A 19,348-nucleotide genomic window follows, 5' to 3' on the forward strand; every position below is an offset into this window, starting at 1 on the left:
CATGGGAAATTTTGAGTTAAAATGGAGAAGATGGGGATTAATATGAGAACTGAGAGGTGGATAGGAACTGGTTAAAGGAGAGACTACAACAGCTCATACTGAAAGGTAACTATCTGGCTGGGGGAGGTTACTAGTGGAATTCCTCAGGAATCTGTCTTGGGACCTATCTTATTTAACATTTTTATTAATTACCTTGGCACAAAAAGTGGGAGTGTGTTAATAAAATTTGAAGATGACACGAAGTTGGGAGGTATTGCCAACACGGAGTATCATAAAAGAAGATCTGGATGACCTTGAAATCTGGAGTAATAGAAATGGGAAGAAATTTAATAGTGCAAAGTGCAAGGCCATGTACTTCGGGAATAAGAATTTTTGCTGTAGGCTGGGGATTTATCAGTTGGAAGCGACAGAGGAGAGGGAAAGACCTGAGTGTACTGGTTGATCACAGGATGACTATGAGCTGCCAATGTGATGCAGCCTTGAAAAAGTCTAATGTAGTCATAGATGCATCAGGTCAGGTATTTCCAGTATAGACAAGGAAATGTTAGTACCATTATACAAAGCACTGGTGACATCTCAACTGGAATAGTGTGTGCAATTCTGGTCTCCATGTTTAAAAAAGATGATTTCAAACTGGACCAGGTACAGAAAAGGGCTACCAGGAGGATCCAAGGACCGGAAAACCTACCTTATGAGAGGAGACTCAAAAAGCTTGGCTTGTTTAGCTTAATCAAAAGAAGACTGAGGGAAATGATGATTGCTTTCTATAAATATGAGTGAGATAAATACCAAGGAGGGGCAGGAATTATTTAAGTTAAGTGCCAATGTTGATACAAGAACAAATGGATATCATCAAGTTTAGGCTTCAAATTAAATGAAGGTTTCTACTCATCAGAGGAGTGAAGTTCTGGAACAGCCTTCCAAGGGGAGTACTGGGGGCCAAAAATCCTAACTGGCTTCAAGACTGAGTTTGACAAGTTAAAGGAGGGAATGGTATGATGAGACTACCTACAATGGCATGTAGCCAATCTGCAACTGCTAGTAGCCAATATCTACAAAGGCTGGTAATGGAACACTAGATGGTGAGGGGTCTGAGCTACTACAGAGAATTCTGGTTGGTGGGTCCTGTTCACATGTTCAGGGTCCACCTGCCACTGTACTTGGGATTGGGAAGGAATTTTCCCCTGGATCAGATTGGCAGAGACCCCGGGGGTTTTCACCTTCCTCTGAGCATGGATCACTTGCAGTGTAAATAGTGGATTCTCTGTAACTTGAAGTCTTTAAATCATGATTTGAGGACTTCAGTAACTCAGCAAAAAGTTATGGGTCTATTAGAGGAGTGGGTGGGTGAGGTTCTGTGGCCTGCAGCATTCGGGAGATCAGACTAGATCAGTGGTCTGCAACCTTTTTACACGCAAGATCACTTTTTGAATTTAAGATCAAGCCAGGATCTGCCCCGCCCTGCTCACTCCATTCCCCCCTCCCTCTGTCGCTCATGCTCCCCTACCCTCACTCAGTTTCATTGGGCTGGGGCAGTGGGTTGGGAGGGAGTGCAGGCTCTGGGCAGGGGCCGAGGGGTTTGGAGTGTGGGAGGGGGCTCCGGGCTGAGCCTGGGTCAGGGGGTTGAGGTACAGGAGGGGGTGAGGTGTGCGGGCTCTGGGAGAGAATTTGGGTACAGGAGGAAGCTCCGGGCTGGAGCAGAGTGTTGGGGTGCAGGCTCTGGGAGGGAGTTTGGGTGCAGGAGAGGGCTCTGAAGACAGGAGGTGAGGGTGCAGGAGGGGGTGCGAGGTGCAGGCTCCAGCCAGGAGATGCTTACCTATTTGCTTACCTGCTTCTCCCTCCCGTCCCACCCCCCAAACTGGGCCGCAAACGCCACCCCCGTAGTTCCCAGCCAATGGGAGCTGTGGAGTTCACGGGGGTGGGGCAGGGGGACAGCATGCGGAGCCCCATGGCCTGCAGAGACATGCCAGCTGCTTCTGGGAGCAGCATGGGGCCAGCCTTAGCCCCGCCGGACTTTTAGCAGCTGGAAATCACGATTGACTGGCAGAGGCTCCAGGATCAACCAGTCGATCGCGATCTACTGGTTGGTGACCATTGGAGTAGACAGAATCAGAGAATATCAGGATTGGAAGGGACCTGAGGTGGTCATCTAGTTCAACCCTCTCCTCAAAGCAGGACCAATCCCCAACTAAATCATCCCAGCCAGGGCTTCGTCAAGCCTGACCTTAAAAACCGCTAAGGAAGGAGATTCCACCACCTCCCTAGGTAACGCATTCCAGTGCTTCACCACCCTCCTAGTGAAAAAGTTCTTCCTAATATTCAACCTAAACCTCCCCCACTGCAACTTGAGACCATTACTCCTCGTTTGGTCATCTGGTACCACTGAGATGATCATAATGGCCCCTTCTAGTCTTAAAGTCTATGAGTCTATGCAAAAAAGGAATAAATCCAATTTTTAAAAGTAATTTATAGGTCATCTTTAAATGATCAAACTATAGACCTGAATCCTGTTTTACATAAAAAAGTACTTAAGAACATATAAAGGTACACTACCATCTCCTTTTAAAACTCAGTAGATTTAATCCTAAACTTGGTATTACTTTAAAACATGAACATAATGTAAGGAACAGAAAGAAGTTTTTCAGGATTTTGGTACTGCTTGACAAAAGTGACTGACAATTTGGCAAAGAAGCTAGCCTTTGTCATGAATAGTCTCTGACCCTGCATTTACAAGATCATTAGCTCCAACACTGAACCAGGGTACAACATAAGGAGCTCATTGTCAGGCTGGTTATCAAGTCTGAAATATTAAACCTTAGCTATTCAAAAGCATCAGGAAAAACAAAAAGTCCTATGTAAGACTATTGTATCTACAATGTGGTACTTGTAGAATGACTCCAGCAAACAATAATTACGCCATTTGGTTTGATATGTATTAAATCACAACAACATATCATTGATAATACAGCTCTTCCAGAGACCAAACTTCTCAAGAATGTAAAGTTTTCATTTTACATGGATGTAGAAACAGGTCAGGATATACAGGATTAAATCAGTAACAGCACCACCAATCAATCTCACAATTTTAGACTGGAACTGAAGCACAGCTAAATATATTTTTGGAAGCTGTACATAATAATAAATAAAAAGAGTGGTGCTTAATTTGATTTTTTCAAGATATTTGTGACTATTACACAAAGAAATAACTTAACTGAAAATCACTTACTATAACTGATGGTACACAAGCGTTGTAGTGAAAAACGTCTGATTTGATTTCAAGCTTGGTTCCATTATTGTCTGTGAAGTTACACAGTCACTGTATTGCCAAAGCTACTTTGTTCCCGACATATAAACTGTAGCTATACACTATTTGGATTTTCGCAAAACATCTGACAGGGTGTTTCATGAAACCCTACTCTCAAAATTAATTTTGATATCAATGTCAAATGGACTGAAAACTGGCTGAAGGACTAAAAAGACATGGCCCAATTTGCCAAATTTTGTTCTGTTCCATGCATTATGTTTTATACAAATCTAACGTTTGCATAGTAGCAAATCATTTGCACGTACTACAAACTGAAGCCTAAGCTGACAGTCAACACACTCTGCTCCGATCAGAGATGGGAGTAGGACTTGCAGCTGCACAAAACTTGGCAACTCTGGCTGGCAAAGCTGGGTGAGTGCTCAAGATGGAAGCTAAGAGGTAGCTGTATGTGTGGTTACTGGGGATGTTGGTAGTGCTGTGGGTTTCTGGGTTGTTGGGGAGGTTTAGAGAGTGCTGAGGATGCTAGGGGGAGGATGAGCAGGCTGCAGATGTGGGAGCTTGAGGATAATGCGTCCCTCACCTTGTGCTGCTGTCCTGCCTTCTCTTTCAAATGCCACTGCTAACTCTTCCTAGCTATCCTTTTCAGGTCCTGATCCAGCAGAGGGAGTGGCAAGAGAGGCAGCAGGCAGATGACTACTCAGCAGGTGCAAAATTGCCACCAGCTGGCCAAAAGATAGGACAGCAGCTCAGATGGATGTGTAAGAACCTAGCTGAGAAAAGGGAAGGTATGACAGAACTGAAATGCCTGACACTTGGCAGCATGAAAGATAACAACTAGAGAATATAAGTGGGGTGTGTTTAGATGGAGTATGCATCCAACACTAAAATTTTGTTGGAACTGCAAACACCAGTGAGGACTGACAAAATGCACAGGGGCGTATAGACAAAAATCAAACCCAATTTAATTCGGAAAAATGCAAGCTAATGCATCTGAGTAAATACAAATCAAGTAACAAATTTGATAAACAGCAAACTACCTGGAAAGTAGTAGTTCTGAAAATGGACAGCAAGTTAAGCATGATTTCACAATGCAATAGGACAGCACAAAAGGGCAATGTAATTTTGATATATATGTAGAGATTTCACACCACAGAAAAGGGAAGTAATAATTCCATACTAAAGGGCTTTGGTGCACAACTGGCCTGGAAATCTGCCTTGATCTCCAAGACCCTCACTACCATAATGATACATACATTGGTGGAAGTCATAAAAGAGCCACCAGAAAGATGACACCTCTTGGAGTTATCATTGTACAAATACATACATAACTGGAAGACTAATAAAGATACTAAAAAGTAAATTTGGACAACATTGGGGAGGGTTCATCTCTGTTAAAAAGTATTTGAAAGGTGTAACTACAAAGGAAGGAGAGGAATTATTTATTCAAAATGGCATAACTAGGAAAAATGCAGCGGCTGAAATTAACAATGGGAAAATTAGTTAACATAACTACACATTCATACAGGTACAATTTGATTTACTTCTACTATCTAGGTTAATATACACATTTTCTAGTTCATACGTCTAATAAGCCATGTTCAACATAGTTAAAAAAAGAGGAAAAAATAAAATTTGCACAGCACGGGAGTGTATAAACCTTCAGGCTAGGGATGTAACAGGTTAACTAGTTAACCGGTAAGCATTAGTCTTACCAGTTAACCCACCTTAACCGTTAACCCTGGGCCAACCAGCCAGCTGGCACTAGATGCACCGCACTGGCTGGCCACCCGAATCCCAGCCACGCTGCCCGGAGCAGCGCTGCCCAGCTGGAGCGGGCCCAACCACAGCTGCGCCCCGGCCTGAGGGGCCCCAGCTGCGCTGGTGGATCGCCCCCAGCCCCAGTTGTGCCAGCCAGCCACTTAATCGGTTAACCATTTAAACATTTTTAAACGTTTAAATGGGGTTACATTTTTAAACAGTATTTACATCCCTATTTCAGGCTGGAGTTCTTTATACAAATCACTATGACCCAGCTTAGTGGAGGAAGCGTTTAAAGGTAAACTGGTAAGCTAAAAAAATTTTAAAACATGGTTATGCCACTTGCTGCTCCTTTATAATGTACAGAAGCAACTTCACCTTAAAAAAAGGTTTCCTACTTATTTTTTCTCATATCTGAATTATCCTTTATGGGCACCCTAGAAATATTACAGAAGACTGCATCACCAGCTGCTCATGCAAGCGATGGAGACCTGGAGTTCAGGTTATAGATCCTGCAAATATTTATACATGTATATTACTGACTTCAACATTGCTACTCATGTGAGTCAAATTATACACATGGGTGTCTGCAGGATCAGGACTCAAGTCCTCAACTCATCATGTAGGAATTACAGTTTATTAACTATATTAAAATTTTCCTCCTATAAAATATATCGGTATGGCATATGGATAGGTACTTACAAACACCTTTCCTTTTTCAGTTTGGATATTTTCAACTGTAATCCTGGAAAGTGAAAAGAAAAAAACATGGATTATCTTTTGACTTGTTTTAACACAATTGTGTAGCTGAATTGTCCTTTCAGTTATGAGAGCTTTAAAAATCATTCATAACATTTAACCACTCCCTTTTCTCTTGTCCACAGGTAATTTATAACTCATTCTAAAAGTTGGCCCATCGGATAGGATCATTGTTGTTTGCAAAGCCCTACTTTGGAAATGGCCTGTTTCCATTTTTCCATTCCAGTGGGTTTTAGTCACACGAGGAATGTGATTTATTCAGGTGTATGTGATGCAAGAGTCATTCGGTTCCATGAGTGTTTCCTGGTGTCAATCTCTATGGAAATATGCTTGCCTGCCATCTGTGAAAGAGAAAAAAATGCTGCAACATAACTAGTGGAGGAGGAAAGTAGTGGCTCCTGGATTAAGAGGGTAGGGCCTACTTGGACCTGAGTTCAGGAACAGCCATGAAAATCCCATTATTGGCTAACACCTGCTTCCCTCCTAAGTTAATATAGAAATTTCTCCTTTGTAAAAAACATACTTCACCTCTGCTATGCTGTAAAAGTAGGGGATATTGTGTACTATTTACATAAACAATTTTCTTGGACTTTGCAGACATGTAGTAGTATACAGTACTACATGGGTATATAAAGTTGTAGAAAAGATTTCTGAAATGAATTTTCAAAATATTACAGTATCCGGTCATGTAATTAAGGACAGTATCATGGATACACACAAAGAAGCAACATTAAGGGACGACCGCTTAATGTTCCTAAGTCCACAAGGAGGACATGCTTCTGGGGCTACTACTATTCTTCCAGCTCTAATGTAGCCATGCTGCTAGGGACTTCTCAGGCTGAAGCTTCCCAAAAAGCCTCTTTAAGATGATTTGAGGAATGATGCACATCGTTCTGTGACTTCCTCACTCTTTTCCTATTCAGTCATCCATGTCCTGTAGAGGAGGGAAGATTCACACATGTATGGGACCCTCCAAACGTCACTGTTGGGGATAATCAGATGCTAAGTACATGATAAATAAAATTAAGAATGGAAATATAAAACATGTGAAGCCAATGAATAAGGAAATTCCCCCCCAATGCCTTCTTCAAACTTATAACCAAAAAAAAAAAAAAACTTACCAGTTTTATTCATATTTTAAAAAACTTTTGAACTAAAAATACCTGTGCCAGCATGCCATTCACAAAAAAGGATATTCTTTAATGTTATAATCTCACGACAGCCTTATTAAGAAAGTGCTGACATAGTAAAGACATAACATAAAAACACAAAAATAAAAACTGTGACCTTGCTTGGAGAAGTAGAGGTTGGGATTGTCAAGAAATTTCCTTCCCTGCCCCTCCAAGAATAGCTAAATAAGAAAGTTTACTTGTTGACATACATGCTAATCTTTATTCTGGCAAACCTTCCAGTATTCAGGCTTCCACTTGGAAAGTAATAGTCAAGACAAAGATTCAGTGAAAACACACTATAGACCATGGGTGGGCAAACTTTTTGACCTGAGGGCCACATCGGCATTGCGCAACTGTATGGAGGGCCGGTTAGGGAAGGCTGTGCCTCCCCAAACAGCCTGGCCCCCCCGCCCCCTATCCCCCTCCTACTTTCCACACCCCTCAGAACTCCTGACCCATCCAACCCCCCCCCCCCGCTCCTTGACCCCTGACTGCCCCCTCCCAGGACCCCTGCCCCTAACTGCCCCCCCAGGACTCCACCCCCTATCCAACCCCCCCCCCCCTCCGAACCTCCACCCCATCCAACTGCCCCCTGTCCCCTGACTGCCTCTTAGGCCCCCCTGCCCCTTATCCAACCCCTACTCCACGCCCCCTTACCATGCTGGAGCCAGCCACGCCGCTGCGCTGCCCCACAGGAGAGGCGAGCCAGAGCGCTGTCCACACAGCGGCGTAGCTGCGGGGGAGGGGAAAAACGGGGGAGGGGCCAGGATAGCTTCCATAGCCGACAGCTCAGGGGCCGGGCCGTATGTGGCCCGCGGGCCATAGTTTGCCCACCTCTGCTATAGACTGTTACAAGATGATAAGGTAACAATGAGATAGAAAATGCATGGAGACTACTTCAAAAGAAAGTTCTGGGGACATAGGTAAAGACTTCTTATCTCATAAGCACTCAACACCTATGTGACTTTATGTTCTGTCATGCAGCACAGAAAGAGGATTTATTTATTTTTTAAAGTGGTTGCTATTCATAAAGTCAATTAGACATCGGCAATTAGAACCCCTATAAAGTGTGCTTTAATCCTACTCCACACCCATCAGAAGGAATGAGGCTGCACAACAATGTGGCTCCTGTATGAACAGGTAGTCTGTTCAGCAAAGTATTTAAGATTGTAACATTGGCAACCTGAGCCGCCAACTGAAGAGGCAATGCTCAAAAGGCCAAGTACTGTGCTATAAGTAACACTATCTCCCCTCTCACCTGAATTCAGGAAGAGCTGAACTGGTTACTTAAAGTTTTTTTTAAAAGTCAAACGACTACAATGAGAAGGCAGGAATCCAGTTTGTTACATTTATCTGAGAGTGTAGAATTACTAACGTTACCCATAATCTCTTCCTTTTTGTCTTTCAGGGTACCAGGAAGCTTTGATCACACTAACTAATAGGACTATGCTTGTGTTTCTAAAAAAAAGTTTTATGTTTCCAGAATTCAATATATAGCAAACCAAATATTTGTCTAAAGTGGAAAAAATTCGTCAGTTTAATCACAACCACTTAGTTTCTCCTTTCCAGATACCTTCTTGCGAAGCAGGTGGATGATTTGGTGCAGGGGACCTATTGCTGGGATGTTAGGCTTTAACTGCTTTAAAGTGTGCAATGTGAAGGTGACTTGATGAATATTTATTAATATTGTTTTAAATCTATTTTTAATATTAACATTTAGGTTAATATCAATACACAACATTCAACATTTAAAAGTGAAGGTTATGAGACTTGTAACTAGGCTACTTTATGCATATATGTAATATTTTTCATTAAGGACTGTTACGATTACACCTCATTGGACATGCACACAACTGGACTGTGACTTATTTATACCTTAATTAAGATTTAAATACAGTAGAGTTATCATAGCTACAGGAACTTCATCATTTTAATTTCTTGACCTGTATACTTAAGTTTTCAGTATTAACATTGTATTAGCATACGTCTTGGCATCTAACTCCACTGTCTGAGAAAAAAATGAAATGGAAATAGTTAAGAGAAACCAGAGAAAAAGCTATAGTAATTCATTCAAATGTATGCTATTTTACATTCAAACAAACATTTATTTGAACTGCAGGTCTTGGAATGTGAAATGCAGTTCTCTCTCTTATGGGATTAGTGTGTTCTGGGGCTTCCATCTGAGGGGTTATAGGCTGATTGGGTTATAATTATATTATGCAGATGACTGTCCAGAAACAATTGTACTGAGACCATAGCTGTCATATGGTGACAATTTCTGATCTTTACTAACATGGGTTGTGTTTTAAATAGTGACCTAATAGGGAAAAGATTCCAAATTCCATTATACATAGAGTCTCCTAATAGCACCTCTTTCTTATCCTCAAAAGCCAAGCATTTTAAGTAACAGGATTTAATGGAATGGTGTGTGGCCCACAACCTTCATCATTGTGGTAAATGCCTTCTCTCTTGCATTACAGTTCCACACGAGAAAACAGGTGATAGCGGAAAACCTTTTGAGGACTTCCATGTGTCTTATGTCATCTTAAAATGATGTGTGGAAGAAACTCAGTGTAAAGTTACCTATCACTTTACTATGTAATTTTAAGAGTTATATTTCTAATAATCTTTCATTATTCTACTGAAATTGCTAAATTCTGCAAGACAAATTTTTAGAAATACTTCTAAAGATGTCAAAAATATCTTTTATGAGGTATCTAAGAAACAGAAAATTTACTCTGAATGGATGAGAGGATAGGTTAATCCTGAAGGTAAGGATATAATTCAGTTATGATGAGCATGAAGATAGCAATTTCAACATACTTTTATTTACTTTTTCCATAGTCTTCAACCTTCTCATCTCCTACAGGGATCCTTCAATGCAAAAATGTGTTTTATTTTTCATGATCCTATCTGCCCTAAGACTCATATCTTCTTTATCACAGTCTCCTGTTTTTCTGTGGGTGTAATGGGGAAGAACTGGATTACTTATTTTATTGTTCTACAAAAACCTCCTTCTCTGTTTGTTCAATGTATTTCAGGTATATTTGTTTCCTATAGTACACAGCTTCAGATTTAGTTTTAAAGATTATGCTTCAGATACAAAGTTGATGAGTGACAAATCCGACACCTACTTAGAGACTATTCATATCACATATCTAATTTGTAATTAGTATGTAAGTACTAATATCTGTTGGGTGATCTGGGCTCTTCACAAATATTAGTATTAGATAATATCCTGTGTGAAGTAGGGAAGTATTAATTACCATATGCATCTCACAAATGGGAAATGGAGGCAGAGATTTATTGACCAATTTTCAGAAGTACGGATCACCACAAATTCCATTGAAGTCATTGGGAACTACAGGTACACAGCTCCTTTGATAATTAGGCCTTGCTTATGGTCACACAGAAAGTTTGTGGCAGAAACTATTAGCTATTTTGTCAGCAGAGAAGCAGCTTTTCAAAGGTGTATAAACTGGCCTGATAAAAAATGAAAAAGCCTCCATTTATTCTCTAAAGACAAAGTACAGAAGTTGTAAAATTACATTTGTTAAAAAATAGTTGTTTTTCATTTAGTGTGATCAAGGACACAATGGAGAGTGCATACACATTTTTTTCCTCCAATGTACTAATAAAAAATAATCCAACATAACCAATTTAAAGCACTCTAAAAAAATTAGAACTTTTATAAAATTTCAGGCAGTTGTAACTTATGTTAACTTGCAAATCCCTGGAAAGCAGAATTTGTAACAGAAGTAACAGTCCTCTGATAGTCAGTACAAGCATACACAAAGTGCTTCACTTATTGAGCAAACACTCCATTTCTCCTAAATATAACCATATGTAATATATATTTGCTGACATATAGATTTAAAACTCATGAATCAATTCTATTTAATTCTTATTAATAGACTTCAGAAACAAGCAAAGCCCAGGCAAGTCTTTGTTTGATGTGTCTTAAATATTCTCTTGCACTTAAATACTCTCTTCTCCCCACCTTTTGAAAAAAATTAAACTATCCTTCAGGCATGTCTTTGATGTTATCGTGGAAGATCTAATTTTACCCAACACTGTGGAACACACTACCGAAGAGCTAGGCATGAAAAAGTTTGCTTAGTGGCAAAATTACCTGGCCCCACCCAATACACATTTTAAAGAGAACATGCAAATGTATAAAGAAAACCAAAACTTTAGAAACATGCACTGAATGTCCCAAATAACTACAAAGGGGCATTCAACACCACCCATAAGTCTTATTTTTTTTTGTTTTTCATGTTTACACATGCCATGGATTGCCAAATCCCACTCTGATGCTCCAACATATGATCTGCTGATGACATCACACCCACTATTGAAACCCAGCTCAAGATTGAATCAAATCAACAGGAGTAAAGATAATATTTTAAGAAATAAACTACAACATAGTGTTTTTCAGGACATTCTATAAAACTTATTTTATCTCTCAGGATACAAACTAAGATTTTTGTTAAAAAAAGTAACCAGAATGCAATTGGTTGGTAAATCTTTTTCTTTTAAAAAATGTCAGCTTAATTTTCTTTTAGTGAACAACAGATGTTTTTGACCAGGTACACAAATCCTCAAGGCCCAATCTTGCAAGTTGCTGAGTGGAATCAAATGTCCCACCAATTTCAGTCAGAGTAATGAGGGCAGCTGCATTTTATAAGATTGGGCCATTACATATTTGAAAACTAAGGACTGATCCTGCAATCAGGCCTCCATAGACAGATCCCTGTACTCATTTTGAAGTCAGTGAGACTCCACATAGGTGGAACTATCTGCCTACAAGGATCTAATAGCACAACTGGGGCCTACATTAATTCCTAATAAGTCATCTGCTTCTTTTCCAAAGTGATTTGCATAGTCTTTAATGTACAACAATGCATTTTCGGAAGTTCAAGTCAAACACTGTTCTAAATCAATTCAAAAGCACTAATCATGCATTAACAACTATTCATGTGATTTAAGGTTTGAGAGACCAGGTTTTAAGTTTGGACCACGTATTTTTAGAAAGAGAAAAAACACACATTGAAATTGTTTAAGGAAATATTATAAATATGATAAAATATAAAAATTGCATGCTGTGATAATTCCTCTCATTTTTGGATGTTTTTTAATTCTCCCCAATACTCAAGAATGCAGATGTACAATGCCTTCTAAGAGTCATAATCATGGTACAACCAGTAGCACAAAGGCTGAAAAATATAATAGAAGCTATTTATTCTTGCATTAAAAATTTCATTGTGAATAGTTAAAACTAGAGACATTACCACAAGTGTTAATATCTATACAGTCCATTGGTTTTATGTATCTGAAGACGTAAGAAGAAAAGGAAATTAAAAAAAAGGAAGAAAAAAAAAACATTGGGCTTGGTAACTTGTTTTTCCTTTAAAACCAGTGACTTTCAATTATGAAGCATTAATAGCAAAATAGCACTAAGTACCTCCAAAGCAACTGTAAAGGTCAGTTCAGGTTAAGTAACTTTACTTGGTAGATTTATGAGTTCATTTGTACAGTTTGATTGCTTAGGTTCCAACCTTGGAAGAATATTCAGATTTTAAAGCCAAAAGGGACCACCACTGTGATCATCCAATCTGACCTGCTGCATAACACAAGCCATCGTAGTCAGAGAAGTTTTGTACTGGCTCACTTGCAGGATTGGAGCCCTAGAGTAAACTTTTTTACTTCTAAAAACAAGCACAACAGTTAAAAGTAGCCTCCTAATCTAACTATAAACAAAGCTCCTTTGTACTAACAGTTCCCATTTTACGTACACAGAAGCACAGCACAGGAAGGGACTTCTGGGTCATCAAGTCCAGTCCTCTGCTATCGTAGGCAAGCCCTTCATATAATCCTGTTCATAAATAAACCAAACTCCATCAACATACAGCACCATTTGGAATAATTTACCTTGTACTTCTTTATCATGATATTCTTTTAGTTTGGACCACAGATCCTTGAAGATGTCACCAGTAGATTCAGCAGAGCTGGGGCTCCCACAACTTCCTCCAGAAACATTCATCTTGTCTTTTCCAATGTAACTGTTTTCACTTATCTTATCTATGGTACTTGTTCACTCTATCCTTTTTAGTTTTAAATTACATAGCTATGAAGTTTGTTTCTGAAGACAGCTGCATGCCTGTAATGACAGATTGACAACATTTACGTTTGCATGTATCAGAATATGACTTGCAGCCATGATGAAATACAAAGCCCACTGCCTGTCATTGTCAAGTTGTATTTATTTAGTGACAATCATTCACCTTAAAAGCTTGGTAAGTTCTAATTATCTTGCCGAAAGCTAAAAACTATTGTATAATAAAAGTTTTTTTTTTAAAAAAACAGCTACCAAATTCAAATTAGATGACAGATTTTAAGGATTGTTCACACTTTTTCCATGTTTAAAAACATTTTAATCTAATTCCTGATTACCAAAATTACCTTACGATCCCCATATTTTACAATTTGAAAATGCTTCAATACAATTTTGTAAAAGGGGCCAACTGGCTAAAAAAAACCACAGGGTGTGCACATGTATTTCTTTATGCATATAATTCTAGATATGGGCTCAGAATGCTCATTCCTAAAGGAGGAAATCAGATGAAGAGGAACACTCAGGTTCCCCTGGTAGTTTTCTCTAAATTCTGCCACCAGGAGTGGGATTGTCTCCTCACAGAAGAATAGGAGGTTGGTCCCAGAACTTGCAGATCCCCCAAAACCCATGAGGATCTTGGGATCCATCAAAGTCACAGGATCCTGTGTCTCGGCACTGAATCAGATTCCTCTCAGACTCCAACAATATGACTCAAATGGAGTCACATTGCAAAGAAATTCTTACCTACTGCTGCTCCTGCTGCCTTATGAGGGGTTCCACAGTGAAGAGGATCTCCTCAGGTAATCTAGAGAGGAACAAGGTGCTGTGGTTAGGATACTGCATTGGAACTCAGAACTCGATTCATTCCTGGTGCTGACACAGATGTGTGACATTGGAAAAGCCATGCAATCTGTCCCTCAGTTGTGAAACTGTGGATAATTATCTTTCCTCTCTCCCAGCTGTTGGCTTGTCTCTTTACATTGTAAACTTTTGGGGTCAGGGACTGTTTCTTATTATATGCTTGTACAGTACCTACCCACCATTGGTCCTGATCTTAGTTATTATTGTTCTGTAATACAAATGATAAATAAGTACATTAATAATCCCCCAGCCCTTTTGAGTTATTCTTAAATGACGATTCTGACTGAGCATGCTGGAGACTGACTTTTAAGATCTGCAGTTGGAAGGGGCCAGGGCTCCCTGAGTTTCTGAGGTAAAATGCAAAGTTTCTCCTCATACCCCGCAAGACCTAGGAGTAACCAAGCAGCTGTACTTTCTAACATACAAGTCCATGAGCTACATAAACATATGTATTGAGGCTGCAACTTCTTTCACAAACAATCGGTCTCCTAAACTCTTCACATTAGGAAGGATCGTTCAATGGTTTGAGGGCTAACCTAGGACTTGGAAGACCTGGCTCCAAGTCTCTGCTCTATCACATACTTCCTATTTGACTTTGGGCAAGCCACTTAGCCTCTCTGTGCCTCACTTCCCCATCACTAAAATGGGATATTAGTACCTCTTTATCTTACAGCCTGTTTGAGGATAAATACATATAAAAGAGACTTGTGTGGAGGCTCAAAATGTGCACCTTACATAAAACAGACATCAGACAGCCCCAGATATGCTTGAATCTGCTTTGGCTCTTGGAGATTGAATTACATGACCTATTGCACTGGCTATAAGTTTCAAGTTAGCGAAGGTTCTCATATTAAACACAACTCAACAGAAAACAAGTTACCTTTTGGAATTACGGATAATTACTGGTCACCAACTGAAGTCATGATAGAGGTCTCCATACATCTTCACAGCTGAAATGCTTCACCTTGAGCCATCATACAATGCTTCTTTGTGGAACCCATTGCCTAATAACATTAGGAATGTCTTTTAGACATTTGTTTTCATTAGCTTTTAAATAGAGCTGCCTGAGAAATCACCTCTCTCTCTATGAGCAGTCAGGACAGTAGAGATAAGATGCGTCCTTGCTTACACCCTTAGATTTGAACATCTAGCGACTGTCATTTTCAGTTGGAGGGCACGTGATTTAGAATTTTCTTCCACTTTTGGGGATTGTCTCTAAGGTTTTTCTGCATAAATTTCCCACAAAATTTATTTTCAGTGGTACATAATGCTGAAATTAAAAGAAAAAAAAGTAGTGGAATTGTCCTAAGCTCCATCAGCTTTGTAACCCCAAAACGAGATGCCAGTCACGGCAGATGTTCAACACATGATCATGCATACTCTGCTTACTCTCCTGCCTCTAGCAGTCAGTGTTCAGGAATATCCCTGGACAAGGCTGGGCAGTTGTATAAGCACAACTGGCATGTGATAAAAATGAACAAAACTGAGTCTGGATATTAAGAACTGATTCCAAAACAGCCTTCATGGCTCTGAAAAAGAGCTTGAAACACTGAACTGAATGTACATGAATGCATGACTACCTCCAGCAGAGGGAGGAGCAGGAGAAAGCTGCCTGATGCCACCCACTGCTCTAAAAATGAAAAGGCCTTCACTCAGCTGTATTGGCGCTGCTCTGTAGCTGTTACCAACTTTGGGTGGACTTCCTTAAGAAAAGCTCTTGCAGCCAGTAACATTCATAACACCATGATGCTGTTGACACTCCAGAGGTTAGACAATTATTAAAAGTGCGAGCAGCCACAAAAAAGTCGTCTGTACATTATAATCAAAGAGGCTGATAAAGGAGGTGCTGTTGTCATCATGAACAGGTCTGACTGCCAAAAGGAGGCTGCCGGACAACTCCAATACCAAATTCTACAGGCTACTTTCCTCAGATCCCACTGAGGAATACACTAAGAAACTGCACCATCTACCCAGGACACTCCCTATGCTAACACAGGAACAAATCAACATACCCTTAGTGCCCCGACTGGGGTTATTCTATCTACTACCCAAGATCCACAATCCCAGAAATCCTGGACGCCCCAGCATCTTGGGCATTGGCACTCTCACTGAAGGACTGTCCACGTATGTGGACTCTCTACTCTGACCCTACGCCACCAGCACTCTCAGCTATCTCTGTGACACCACTGATTTCCTGAGAAAACTACAATGCATTTGTGATCTTCCAGAAAACACCATCCTCGCCACCATGGATGTAGAGGCTCTCTATACAAACATCCCCCACACAGATGGAATACAAGCTATCAGGAACAGTATCCCCTGATGATGCCACAGCACAACTGGTTGCTGAGCTCTGTGACTTTATCCTCATGAACAATTATTTCAAATTTGATGACAATATATACCTCCAGACCAATGGCATCGCTATGGGTACCCGCATGGCCCCACAATATGCCAGCATTTTCATAGCTGACCTGGAACAGCACTTCCTCAGCTCTCGTCCACCCATGCCCCTTCTCTATCTATGCTACATTGATGACATCTTCATCATCTGGACACATGGGAAGGAAACTCTGGAAGCTACTGAAATCGTGGTGGAATTCTTCCACCCCACCATCAACCCCAGCCTGGACCAATCTACACGGGCAGTCCACTTCCTCGACACCATGGTGCAAATAAGTGACTGTCACATTAACACCACCCTATACCAAAAACCCACCGACCGCTATGCCTACCTTCATGCCTAGAGCTTCCATCCCGGACACACCACACAATTCATTGCCTACAGCCAAGCGCTGAGGTACAACCGCATTTGCTCCAACCCCTCAGAAAGAGACCAACACCTATAAGATCTTCACCAAGCATTCTCAAAACTACGATACCCACACAAAGAAATAAGGAAACAGATCAACAGAGCCAGACATGTATCCAGAAGCCTCCTGCTGCAAGACAAGCCCAAGAAAGAAACCAACAGAACTCCACTGGCCATCACATACAGTCCTCAGCTAAAACCTCTTGAACACATCATCAGTGATCTACAACCCATCCTGGACAACGATCCCTCACTTTCACAGGCCTTGGGAGGCAGGCCAGTCCTTGCCCACAGACAACCTGAAGCATATTCTCACCAGCAACTACACACCGCACCATAGTAATTCTAACTCAGGAACCAATTCATGCAACAAACCTCGATGCCAACTCTGCCCACATATCTACACCAGCGACACCATCACAGGACCTAGCCAGATCAGCCACATCATCACCGGTTCATTCACGTGCACGTCCACCAATATAATATACGCCATCATGTACCAACAATGCCCCTCTGCTATGTACATCGGCCAAACTGGACAGTCCCTACCTAAAAGGATAAATGGACACAAATCAGATATTATGAATGGCAATATACAAAAACCAATATACAAGAACACTTCAACCTCCCTGACACACAATAGCAGATTTAAAGGTAGCCATCCTGCAGCAAAAAAACTTCAGGACCAGTCTTCAAAGAGAAACTGCTGAGCTTCAGTTCATTTGCCAATTTGACACCATCAGCTCAGGATTAAACAAAGACTGTGAATGGCTAGCCAACTACAAAAGCAGTTTCTCCTCCCTTGGTGTTCACACCTTAACTGCTAGAAGAGGGCCTCATCCTCCCTGATTGAACTAACCTTGTTATCCCTAGCCTGATTCTTGCTTGCATATTTATACCTGCCTCTGGAAATTTCCACTGTATGCATCTGATGAAGTGGGTATTCACCCACAAAAGCTTATGCTCCAATACGTTTGTTAGTCTATAAGGTGCCACAGGACTCTCTGCCACTTTTACAGATCCAGACTAACATGGCTACCCCTCTGATGTCTATACAATGACTCTCAGAAGTAGATATTTTTGCAGAAAAACCCTGGAATAGACACAGGCTTAGTCTGACTGCATCAGCTTTAAGGTCATAGTGCAAAGCCCATGAAGTAGGTGGTGGACAAGGTTGCAATTTTTACAGCTTAACTTTGGGGCTAAGTCTATTTAGTTTAGATGGACACAACATTCTTTACCAGTACATATACACCTTGTAGTGAACATGACAAGCAAGTTTGAAAAAAACAATGAGTTCACCTCTACAGGATGAGCCATTTAATTTTAATTCTTTCATAAAAATGACGTGAGATTTCTTGAGTGAGACAGGACAGGTGAACTAACAGCTTTTATTGGACCAACTTTTATCCGTGAAAAGAGCAAAGCTTTGAGATGTCTTCACCGACTAAAAGGGCTAAATCCTCCCCCCTCCCCCATTGCTTCCCTCTGTGGTTGGTGCCTTGGAGCACATGCTTTAGAGCCACCAAAGCTGCCCAGAGAGGATGCATCATTTCTTCTCCAGGCTGAGAGAAGTAGGTATTTCACAGGAGGCCAAAGGGGACAGCTGTGTTTGCAGCCCTGTCCATGGGCTGAGAGGGCCAAAGCTCATCCTCACTTCCTTACAATGACTGCCTCGGTCAGTAACAAACTAGCGGTCTGAGCGGGGAGGAGGGGGGGTTGCAGGGTCACAGCTGGTGGGGGGGGGGGAGGAAGGGGACATTTCGGGGCAGGGTTTGCGAGCAGTGGGCTTGGGGCAGTATCGGGGGGCTTGGGGCTGATTCAGGGACCCCAGGGAGGGATTCTGAGCTGGCTGCTGGGGGGCGGAAAGGGGGGCGGCGCGTGTTCCTGTGGGGGCGGGGCCGGGGACCCCGGGGGCTGCCGGGCACCAGGGGGGCGGCTGTTTGGGGGCCGGCACAGAGGGGCTGTTTAGGGGAAGGGGCCTCCCCGCGGGTCTCCCCCGAACCCGCTGGCCGCGCGGCAGGGCTGCCCCGCCCGGGTCTCGGCGGCGTCGGGGCGGGCGAGACGCCCTGGGCAGCGACTCGGTGGCGGGAGCTGCGCGCGGGTCGCGCTGCCAGAGAGGAACGGGGGCGGTTACCTGGCGGCGGCTGGTTAGTCTCCAGCGGCTCGGCGCAAACGGCGGGAAAGAGAAAGGCGAACGGCGCAAAGCGCTGCTCTGCGCCCCCCACTGGGCGCCTCAGGGATTGCCCCGGGTCGGCCGGCCGGCGACTTCTCACGAGACGGACCGCCCCCCTCACACTCTCGCGAGAATCCCCTGCCCCGGGGGCGGGGGCTTTTTGGGAGCGGTAATTAGAGATACTCTGAGGCGCGCGGTCGGCAGGCAGCTGTAGGGCAAAAAGAACCTCCCTGCTCCCCCCTCCCCCCGCCCATGAGATTGGGCTCAACGTCAGCGTGGGGGCGTAACAGCCGAGGGGTGGGGGCTTGGCTCCGGCCTGGAGGATGCGGCTGAACGCGGCGCCGCTCATGTTCCCCACAACCTGCTTTTTAAAAAGTCGCGGGTCCCAGAGCGCCCCACGCCCGGTCCCAGCCCCAGAGCGGCCCACGCC

General features: G+C 42.3%; 1 protein-coding gene across 8 annotated transcripts in view; it reads right to left on the reverse strand.

Moving 5' to 3' along the window:
• RBBP8 (RB binding protein 8, endonuclease) overlaps positions 1–19,348 on the reverse strand; it is a 73,739-nt gene that overhangs the window by 46,815 nt on the left and 7,576 nt on the right. For 3 of the 8 annotated variants that reach the window (XM_073331405.2, XM_073331403.1, XM_073331401.1), the window contains exons 1-5: positions 18,880–18,989; positions 14,811–14,934; positions 13,814–13,874; positions 12,886–13,114; positions 5,726–5,768 (exon numbers count right to left, since the gene is read on the reverse strand). In XM_073331405.2, coding sequence (XP_073187506.1) covers positions 5,726–5,768; positions 12,886–12,997 — 155 coding nt within the window. In that variant the 5' untranslated portion in view covers positions 12,998–13,114; positions 13,814–13,874; positions 14,811–14,934; positions 18,880–18,989. Of the gene's footprint in view, positions 1–192; positions 5,699–5,725; positions 5,769–12,885; positions 13,115–13,813; positions 13,875–14,810; positions 14,935–18,879; positions 18,991–19,348 lie in introns of those variants that run through there. The other 5 variants (XR_012157245.2, XM_073331404.2, XM_073331402.2 and 2 more) reach the window with 4 other exon arrangements.

This window comes from Lepidochelys kempii, chromosome 2 (assembly GCF_965140285.1).
Source record: "Lepidochelys kempii isolate rLepKem1 chromosome 2, rLepKem1.hap1, whole genome shotgun sequence".
NCBI lineage: Eukaryota > Metazoa > Chordata > Testudines > Cheloniidae > Lepidochelys > Lepidochelys kempii.